This window comes from Buceros rhinoceros, unplaced genomic scaffold (assembly GCF_000710305.1).
Source record: "Buceros rhinoceros silvestris isolate BGI_N320 unplaced genomic scaffold, ASM71030v1 scaffold28616, whole genome shotgun sequence".
Classification (NCBI taxonomy): domain Eukaryota; kingdom Metazoa; phylum Chordata; class Aves; order Bucerotiformes; family Bucerotidae; genus Buceros; species Buceros rhinoceros.
In genome coordinates, this window is record NW_010416256.1 from 1 (window position 1) to 11,417 (window position 11,417).

At 37.0% G+C, this 11,417-nt stretch overlaps 1 protein-coding gene across 1 annotated transcript in view; it reads right to left on the minus strand.

Moving 5' to 3' along the window:
• Positions 1 to 1,738: 1,738 nt before the first annotated feature.
• Positions 1,739 to 11,417, minus strand: part of FEZ2 (fasciculation and elongation protein zeta 2 (zygin II)) — a gene marked incomplete at its 5' end in the record, with an annotated part of 18,980 nt that continues 9,301 nt past the window's right edge. The window contains 3 exons of the mRNA XM_010137755.1: positions 1,739 to 2,124; positions 5,083 to 5,148; positions 7,364 to 7,439. Coding sequence (XP_010136057.1) covers positions 2,108 to 2,124; positions 5,083 to 5,148; positions 7,364 to 7,439 — 159 coding nt within the window. The remainder of the gene's footprint in view (positions 2,125 to 5,082; positions 5,149 to 7,363; positions 7,440 to 11,417) is intronic.

Sequence of the window (11,417 nt, forward strand, 5' to 3'; positions counted from 1 at the left end):
TATATAAACTACTCATGACCTTTGGCAGTTGTTGGTTAATGCCAGGATTCTAGATACACAGTGAACAGGTACTTCTCACAATGAAATCTTGTTTAGTCTAACGAGGAGCATGATACACCCAAGCAGGTGCTTAGATTACTAAAGCTATTTCTGGTCTTTAGTGCTGGGTTTTATTTCAAGTTTTACAGATTTTAGAATTCAGGACTAAGTCCTCCAAGATTTGCTACAACTAACAACGTGAACTTTGTCAAAAGCATTTTTCCCTTTTTTTTTTATTAATTTCCTTTTTTTTTGTTGTTGTTCCATCTTGGCACCTCAAGCCTCAAAATCAGCTTGAAACATCTCTGAAGAGATCTCATTTGGAGACATGATGTGTTTCACAAAACGTGCATCTTTTTTAGAAAAATGAAGCAAAGCAGGGTGATCCCCTTTGCCACTTTCCAGGCATCAATAGCCAACATTGATAATTTCTACAGAAATCCATGCCGTGAGTTCATAACGCATCAGCTGAAGAAATAAACAGCAGTTTTCTCGTCAGAAAAACAACAAACAAAGTCGAACAAAGCAACAAAGGAAACTTCCCCACATATGACACACTTATGCAGAGGATCTATTACTTCCTGAAGAGGCCGGCAAATACCCATTGGTGGTCAAGGGGAGGGGGGGGGAGAAGGACAAGGAAAGACTTTAAAACTGAAAACTTGACTGACTCAAAAAGGCACAAAATATAAAACACAAAACCCCTGAGGCCTTCAGAAAAAAACCAAAGCATTACAAGACCTGATTTCAAACTGAATGTGTTTTACTGATTAAAGTGAATATTTGGTGATGATGATAAAATTGAATATTAAAGAAATTACACAAGGTATTTGGGAGCAAATTTTTCTTCAATAGAAAGACTGAAGACTTTAAACGGAAAAAACTGTTTGAGGAAAAGACATGTTTATCTCTTTAGAACCTTATCTTCCACTGCCTTCCTGAACACAGTATGTAAATCTGGGTGTAGAATCAATATGAATTCAACCTAGAAAATAGTTCCTTTATTTTTATTAGTACTCCTTGTATCTCAGTCTAATCTTTAAGACTGGCAAAATTATTTGCAACAGGTACTTAATGTTGAGATTATGGGGTTTGTTTCTTACACAAGAGTTGTGAAATACATTCTCATCTGAATGCAGATACATCATCAGAGGAGACAGTGCGTATAGTTTACAAGAGAGATTTGTAGTAAAATTTGTAGAGATACACAATGAGAAACGTCTCAATACAATATGAACGTGGAACCCAGGTACAAGTTTTTCAAACTGTACATGTATTTTTAAAAAGATAAAGCCTTTTAAAATGTTTACATATTGAAGCATTTTCATTGAGAACATACACTTATTAAAAACAGTAAATTTATAGCAGCAATATGGGAGAATATCCAAACCACATTTTTATTTAATAAAATAAAAACAAATATGAAATATTACATTATTGGATGCTTGTGGTAAATAACAAGGATGGGTAACACACCAATTACTCATGCCAAACCCTCAAAGCAAATGGATTTGTTCACTGTATGAACAACACTGTTGTACAGTTCAAAGTTACCGTTTTAAAAGAAGTGTCGAATGCAGACTTCCACTATCACTCTTTTGGAGCACCTTCCGGAGAACTCACTTGAATCTTTTAGTGCAAACCTGACTATGATTCTTTTTGCATCTTTGCTACAGGAACTAAGGATGCTTTAAAATATGGATTCCTTAAAACTAGGCTTATTTTATTTACACTATTTAAAGTTTACTTCTCCTTCCAACAACAAAGTGTGCAGGAGGATTTACTACATGCTATACAATGTAAAAATAGACTTTAAAAAGCCAGAACAATGCGAGGAAAACTGTACAATGTTTGTTCCCTGCTCCAGTTCATTGCACTATTAAGTTAAAATGGATGAGTTGTCATGCCCAGGAGACTTACTGTAGGATTAGAAAATCCACGCACACACAGAGGAGGTAAATGGGTACTGGTTTAGGTGTAGTGCCAAATGAAAAAATACTATGATTTATATCCACGAAAGCTTCTCATCACAGGAAGGACCGTGGCTAATTCTGATAGGCAGCCCTCTTCATGTAGGACACAGAACTGCAAGAGAACCACAAATTCATCTTGATAAACATCAGTGAAGTCAGTCTGTATAAAAATGTGTGGTATGTACTAAGATACTTAAATGTTGGAGTCTACCCTAGTAGTAACACGGTAAAATCTAGAAACCAATTGAAACTGGCAATTAAGAGATTATCCTTTTCTCAAAAGATAATTAAGTGACACAACCCACCATCTTTAACTAATATTATCCAGAAATGAGTTAACTAAAGGTCATGTCTTAAACAGTGCTTTTTGAGGTGATGTATTAGAAAACAGAGCATTAAATAAAAGGTGACGCATGCAGTTATATTTTAAAAATATACACTGACAATTTGAGATTCTAACTCTACTTTCTAATTCTGGTGCATGTACTTGAATCACACAGTGGGAAGATAAGACATGTCCTTCACGCGTCTCATTCCTGTTTCACATGTTAGGACACAAACCTCAGAGCAATCCAGCTTTCAAACCAATGCTAGCACAACACAAAAGCAAATAAAGAAGTCAGGTGTAACAGTTAAAAACTTCAAAGGCAAGAAAACAAATACGCTTTTTATCTGAAATACTTGAATAATTTAAAGATAGAAAGTGGCATAAATTCTTGATTTATTAAAACAAAAAACTAGGGGTTTTTTAAGCCTTTACGAGAAGGTTGAAAGATTAGATATGAAATAGGCAAAACCAGCTGAGACTGAAAAAGAGTCTGCTTTCATGTCATCTACATTAAAAGAAAATAACACCGTATTTCATGCATTTTACTCAGTAGTAGTGTAAAGCACAGTTATTTCAGCACTGTATTTTATGCCACAATTACTGTTTAAGGACAACTGGAAAATAACATAAAGCTTAGCAATAAATACATCTTAGAACAGGTTACTGTAAGGACACACCTGGTTTCAAAAGCATTTGTTTCAGATATAAATGCACAGATATAGTTATATGTAATAGTTATGTTTTAAGAACATCACAATTTTTATACCTACATGGGTTCCTTGCAGGGGTACAGAGAATGATTTATTCGGTTTGTGAATCATGCTGGTAGTACATTATATTAAAAAATTATCCCTGTACATGAAGTTATATCTTCAAATTTTGTAAAAAAATTGAAGTAAAAGCTAGTAATCTTGAAATACTGTGTCTAGACGTGATACCAAACAATTGATCCCTAATACCTTGATTCCGTGCATACCTACAAGCCAACATTTCACATATATCAATTTGTTCTCGAAGTAGCTAAATTAAGGAACCCTCGCTTCCAGCAGGCTTCCTCAGGTATTTCTCCTTAACTCCATAACACCAAAACTATGTAATTCCCCTTCTGACAATGCCCCCCTCAGCTTCTAGTTTAAATTTGCTATGAAATCCATCCCAGCAGGCCCTCACCATGTTGCTCCTCTGTCCTCATGCCTCCAGAGCGATAGAGGTTATGGTAAGAGCATTCACCAGTACATGAATACATAAAAGCTACCTGGCCGGCCTACTGGATGTCAGCTTTTGAAAGCTAATAGCCTTTAGCTCAATAGAAACTTGCTCAATAGAAAGTCCTCCTCCCACCTAGATGCAGCTCCTTACAGTATTTGTGAAATTCAGTTATTCTCAAAACGCTTCTTTATTTCGAAGGGTTGAAGTCGGCAGTTATTATTTGTGAGGCTGAAGAGACAGACAACACAACTCCACAGAGACCCCTCACTGGCTTTGCTGCCCTTCTTTGGAGATGGTCCAGCACCTCAATGCCATCTTTGCAGTGAGGGGCCCAAAACTGGACACCGTATTCAAGGTGTGGCCTCACCAGTGCCCAGTACAAGGGGACAATCTCTTCCCTACTCCTGCTGGCCACACTATTGCTGATACAAGCCAGGATGCTGTTGACCTTCTTGGCCACCTGGGAACACTACTGGCTTGTATTCAGCTGCCGACTAGGTCCTTTTCCGCTGGGCAGCTTTCCAGCCACTCTTCCCCAAGCCTGGAGCAATGCAGGGGGTTGTTGTGACCCAAGTACAGGACCTGGCACTTGGCCTTGTTGAACCTCTCCTACCATTGGCCTTGCCCAATCAATCCAGTCTGTTCAGATCCCTCTGTAGAGTCTCCCTACCCTCAAGCAGATCGTCACACCCATCCAACTTAGAGCCATCTGCAAAGTTACTGAGAGTGCACTCAATCCCCTCATCCAGATGATTGATCAAGACGTTAAAGAGAATAGGCCCCAATACTGAGCCCTGGGAACACCACTTGTTTGACTGGCCACCAACTGAGTTTAGTTCCATTTACTTCAACTTTTTGGGTCTGGTCACCCAGCCAGTTTTTTATCCATCAGAGTATAGTCATCAAAGCACGAGCAGCCAGTTTCAGCAGAAGAATGCTGCGGGAAATGGCAACAGAAGCTTTACTGAAGTCTAGGTAGACAACATCCACAGCTCTTCCCTCCTCCACCAAGTGAGTCACCTTGTCACAGAAGGAGATCAGGTTAACAGTCAAGCAGGACCTGCCTTTCATAAACTCATGCTGACTGGGCGATTGCCTGGTTGTCCTGTGTGTGCTGCTTGGTGGCACTCAAGATAATCTGCCTGATAACCTTCCTTGGCACCACGGTCAGACTGACCTGCAGTTCTGTGGATCCTCCTTGTGGCCCTTCTTGTATATGGGTGTCATATTGGCTAACCTCAAACATACATACATACACACACACACATACATGTATTTGAATACAGACCAAATACTTTGCTATACTACATTATACTATTATACTGTATTATACAATCACAGACAAAATAAAAATGTTTTATTTATGCACTGTATGCTTAGAAACCTCGGACATAATACAACAGAATATAAATGAGAGCTGGGTGTGATAAGAGGGCAAAATAATTCATAAATGCTGTAGGACTACTCTTCAAATACACCTTGAATGTACATTAATTTAGAATAAAAAAAAACCCTGCTAAAAACCATACTCACCCTTTAAAATATAGTCTGTTAACAAGCTTGGCACTTTCTCGCTATCCTCCTTCATGGCATGCAGGACTAAAATATGAAAAAAAAATTCAGATATTTAGTCATAAGTTAAGGACAACACTCTCAAAAGAAATGTCATGGAGCTGTTTCAACTACTCATAGGGATATTACTACCAGAAAACTTTTAAATGGAAGATGAGAAGATACCATGAGACATTGTACCTCCACCTTTCACTTGTGAAATTCTCACAGAACTCCACAGTAGATGGATGCAAGAGATCCATTTTAATGTGGTTAATTACTACAGTAAAATGTTATCAGTCGTAACAACAGAAAAAGACCACCTCTTCCCATTAAAAAAAAAAAATCTCCAAAATAAAGTCACCACATTCAAAATGAAAATCTCCTAACAAGTACTGGAGGATTGGAAATCTTAGGCAAAAGTATGCTCCATTGCTTAATTTATTTCCTTGATTTTCATTTCAAATCATAGAATAATGACACTTTCCTGGAGCTACTTTGCTGTGAATGGTCTGATCAAAACATTAATTTTTTTTTTTTCCCTGAAATGGTGATGTTAGCAGCTGTAGCTTAGAAAAATCTTAAATACATGACTGAACTTGGCATTAATTTAGAATAATGTCAAAATGTCATTTTTGTGACTTGATATCAAGTCAAAATTGTCCATCCTTGCATATTTCTGAGAAGGAAAACTGTTTGGACTAGCTCAACTTGACACATATAAACTTGTCTGCTACTCCATAAAGAAATCCAGCAACAATCCTTTCTAAAGTCCTCTGGACGTGACTGAAGGAATCAAAAGCACAGAATTATAATGAATAGCAGTATTTAATAAACTCCAAATTCTTTATGTGAGACTCTGAACTCAAAATACAGCAAGTGTTTTATTTCAATTTTCATGTTGAAGTAAGACATCAGCGTTCATAGCTTCAGAATACTACATAGCTTTGAGAGTAAAGACAACCAAACAACCCCAAACACCTGCTCTGTTGTCTGCCTTAAAAACAGCAGAGAGAGTGAGTCTGAAATCTGCAACTGAGTCACAGGATCGAGTTCCACGCAGCCCACAGAAGGCAATACTGTTAATACTCTTTACAGTGCACTTGTACAAGACATTTTGTTAATAAACCGTCAAACAAACAAAACGTTTTCAGGAGGCTTTAACCCCTCTGTGCTTAATACTGATTTTTTTAGAATATTTTCAAGTGGAATTTAAATATGGCAAGGGGTTAAAATTTTTCTGCTGGACTAAATATAAAATGAAAAATCCACTTGTCACAAAATTAGTATGAATTACCACCTAAGGGTGCCTACTGCAGAAAAATAAAGGGAATTTAATTCCTGCTCGAACATTTAATTTACTCCAGAACGTGTATAACATTTATTTTCTCTTTCCAGGAAACAACCAATGTGCCTTGTACCATTCCTCAGCCACCTGTGGAATCACAGACCTGTGCTGCTGGAAAGCACAGAGTTTGATCCAAAGCCCTGCACTGAGATCTGATCAAATACATTGATGCCCTCTACCATCTATTTTTAAACTGTTCCTATATACCCTTAAATGAAAGAGATGCTACTGACTCCTAGAGATGCTCTGCTGTATTTAACCACCTTAGCAATTATTTTTTCTAAAAAATACAACCTTATTTTTCATGCAAATTAGAATAAAAAATTAAACAAACTAGAGGACTTAGAACTTACAAATAATTTTGAGGATCTGGCCTAAAAAGATGTAAAGAAAGGGGTATTAAAGCACTTAAAAAACTCTGTTTGGTTATACTTCTTAATTACTAAAAATGTTTAACAACAAAAAACCAGAACAGAGAGAACCAGGCTATTTTAAAGCCAATCAACTGCAAACATTATACAACTACTTGTAAGTGTCCCGACATCCATCCCAATTTTCGAGTCCTTACAATAGCCACAACAAAGCACCGCAAGTTTAAACAATCAGGGGTATACCAGGTACTCTAAGACAGTATTGCTGAATTCCCTGACATGCAGTATTTTCCGTAAGGCCCACCTCTTGAAATACTGTGTGAACATTTACTTTCTGATAGACACAAGTTTCTAGCCTTCAGGGTTTCAGAGAATAGCTACAGAAAACAAACACACTGTGAAGGCTTGGAAAAGAAGTAAAAACTAGCCAAACTGCATGGTTAAAAACCACCAAATTTTACATGCACACCATAGGGAAGAGATAACTGTGTGGATTCATTTGGAAATACAAAGAAAGGATCAGGGGGGAACTTCATATGCTCACTTTTAGTTAAAGTTTGAAGATCTTCAACAGATGGGGGTCCATTTTTCTTCTCGTAAGGAATGACGGTTGTTAAATACTGTCAAATGAAAAACAGAGTTACTTGACATGTCCTTCATGAATTCGAAGTACTTCATGAATTCGAAGTCCTTCATGAATTCGAAGTACTTCTTACAACCAAATAAGAGCTGGAAGAACAACCTTCCCACCACCTCCCCTCAAACACCACTACAAATGTACATGAACCATATTCAAACTTGTTCTTGAAAAAAAAACAAGTATAAATACGAGTGTAACCAGTTGTATCCAAAATCGGAAAGCAATTCTTTCTTCCCAGGAAGTACATTTAAAAAAAAAAAAAAGAATTCTCTCCAGGTAAATACTGATGTCTGCTTCAAGTAACGTGGGAAACTGACAACAGTCAGCTTTTTAAAGGATTACAGCACACAACTGATAGAGGCTGTGGGGGTGCCTGAAGTAAGGCGTTCAGGTTTGTACGTGTGAGCTAACACACAGACACAAGTATTTGGAATAATAAAAAAACCCTTCAAACTTAGCATATGCTGTGTTTGAATGACCTCAAAACAACTGCAGGATTTTCTCAGTGACTGGTTAACTCTTACTGAGAATATGAAACATTCCAAGGGTTTTGACAGATCAAAGAGCATTGCCGTGTCACTGCTCCAAAGGTGATCTGTGCTCCTCTGTGCACAGAAAATTAGGCTGACCACAGTTAGATGAAAATCAAAACCGACAACTTTTGCCTTCTGACATCATACACTTCCACTAAAATAAACAAAGGAAGCCTAATTAAACATAAGACCCCACATTTAGATTTTAATTTAAATTAGCAGTTTTAATAGTCAAATGTGCTAACAGATTGTTTCAAATAAACTCTGTTTTGTTCTATTTACTGAACTTTACCGAAATCTTTCATTCTTATCACCTTTAAAAAAAAAAAAGGAAAACTATTTTCTCAAATCTTCCAGGATTTTCATACCTGCAGTGCAACCAAGATTTATTTTCAAATTCTTGATGGAATGTGAAGAGGTTCACTTTGCAGAAGGAGATTTAGTGTTGCCAAATGCAGTTACAACCATTGTCATGTTTAGAGCAGGATCATGCACCTCAAGCTCAACCATATCCTCTGTCTAAAAGCCAAACAGACTCTAAGCACACTCCGCTTAGCACAGCAGAGGAAAGTATGCAATGCTCCCTAGGAAAGAGTTTTCAATTTCTTTTCCAGCAGATGTAACCAACAGGTATCATTAGAGAACCATACTCTTACTAAAATTACTGGAAGGAATAGCTAAATAGAAGGCTATTATACCTGCCAATCTCAGAGGTGAAAGTAGATCTACTAACTCAGAAATCAGATCTCAGGCTGTCATTTCCAGCCTTCAGAACTAAGTGGTATTCTACGCTTGTCCTAGTAATCTATTGTCATGTTTTACTGGACCAAATACCAATATTCCCTGTCCTCCCTCTGTAAACTCCAGCTTCCAATTTTCCTCTCTACTAGCAATAACTGGAAAAAAGAAATTTCTTAGTTTCCAGAAATCATATTTTCTCATCAATACTTCGCTGCTGTAACAATGTCTCTATATTAGCACTGTAAAAAGTTATTCCCTGAACTACTGTGTGAAGGATAACATGTTATGAAATGGAAAAATTGACACACAAAAGGAAAAAAAGACTGAACTGTAGTTTACTGACACAACCAAGTGTTAAGTCTATGGTGACCCCTAAATCTTTGAAGCAGATTTGACAATAATGGTAAGCGGAAGTTCTCACTGCAATTTGTAATTATCCACAGGAAGTGTTCAATATCCCTAAAAACAAAATGAAGAGTACTATCTTGAATTTTCTCCTGGAAGTATGATCACAGAAAGAGCAACCAACATTTCAATGGCTCCTATGCAGTTGATGTCGTTTTTTTTCTAACTGTATTATCAGGTAGGAATGGGGAGCTCCCACTGAAACATTGTAAACATTGAAAAATTCCAAGCAATTTTCACTTATGCCTCAAACACACAGACAAACAGAAGGTCTAAAATTGTAAAAAGGGAAGTACCCTCTATCAGAGTAATACCACTCAGAAAATAGTAAAGGTGGTGGTAAATACCATTAAAGACTCAAAAGAGTTCTGAAACAACTGTAGAAGCCTGCCATAAACTTATGGTGTGACTTCATGTGTATGAACTTCTGCCTTCTAAGGTTTATTAAAACCTGTCTGTCCTTGCATTTTTTTTTTTGAGCACAAGTCCAAATCGATAACTAACTCCTCTCTGCTAGCAGAAACGACCTGAATGTTAGTTTATAATGACAATACACCCTGAAAAAACACTTGAATATTCCAAGACCAACACTAAGCAACTGAATATCTCACACTTTTTTCACTTTGCAACTTGCTGCAAGAAGGTGACACCAATATTTTAAAAGCGGGGCCAGGGTTTGGTCATATAACAAACAAAACCACCAAAAAACCCCTGAATGCCACAGAAAAATGGATTTTCAGGGCTGAAGCAGAAAAGAGCAGGTATCTTTCCTACCTTCATCCCCTATTTCTCATTTTAACTTCTTGTTAGTTCCAAGATTTACTTTAAGACAGAGGAAGAGAAAAAAACCCCATAACCCTACTAACAAGGATACAATAGAAGATAAATCAGGGGACAAGTATGATCAACATGAAAAATAACATTAGTAAACTAACTCAAAAAATGACTGGAAGAGTTATCCGGTGTTATTGTTAATATACAATTGTGCTACTTACATCTAGAAAGTTAGGAGGCAAAGAAGAAAAGATACATTTGAATATGCATAAAAATGCATAAAAAAGAAATCTTATAGCCAAAAGTAAGAGGAGCTGCATAGTTACATATAGTCACTTCATGAAAATACCTTATATTTAAAATAGCTAAAGAAACAGGTAACTACCTGTAATTTATTATTAAATGGGAAAGATAGCAAAGAAAAAAAACCAAAAAACCCACAGCTATTGCTTTACCCATATTAAGATAGTATAGAGTGATAAAAGCTATCTTAGGAAAGCTCTACGCATGCATTCAAGATCCCCAAAGCTGGGGACAAATAGCTGGGTCTAAGTATTCATGAACTCTTGTATATACATCTTGCTAGAGAAAGAGGGTAAGTCCATGACTTTTAACCTCAGGATTCAGGAATGACTTGAGAGGAGTTGTTTTACCTCCTGAACTCCTCTGCAGGATACTCAAGTCTTCTTCCAGACAAAAGCCTAAACAACCATGTCTTCTAAACTACATGGCAGTCTACTGCCTCAATGGACCTCTCAGCAGGGGAAAAAAGTAAAAAAAAACCCCATCTGACACAACGGCATAAACTATAAAGGGTGGGTAATGTGAAATACCAATATTTTGTCATGTGTGCCAAAAGCATAAACGACAGCATAAGCATTAACAATTTTTCACAATGCAGAATGCTTTTAATAAAACACATGCTGCAGCTCTGAAACAAACAAGTAGTACTTTGAAATAAATAATAATAATCTTGCTACTTAGGTATAACACCTAACAGTAATATTCACTGAAGCTGGGTCCCCATGTGGGTATTTCAACATTTGAATAGTCAGTAAAAACACATAAACTTGCCTATGGCTTATGTATTTTGTATCAGTAATCTGCACTGCACACATTTGGCTGCTTTTAACATCATGTCATTTTTGAAGGCAAAAAGGCATACAACAGAGTCCACGCATTTTCCAGATGCTAGTCTTTTCGAGATATATCAGCTCTGAACATTCAAAGAAAACAAAAGCTGTTTTCAGTTGGAGATATTACCCAAGTCCTTAATGTTGAAGGCTTAAATGCTATGTCTAACCTGATAAATATTCTTTGATTGGATATTAGATTTTTAAAGACATGCAATGTATTTAAAGCATGCATTATGCCAAAACAGACTTTTAGTCTGGGGTAAGAAATAAGGGTTATTATTTCAGTGCATCAGGATATCAGGTCCTGACTGCCTCGAGCTGTTGAGAGAAGGAGAATGTAGGCTTATCAGAGCCCTGAAGCAGGGAAAG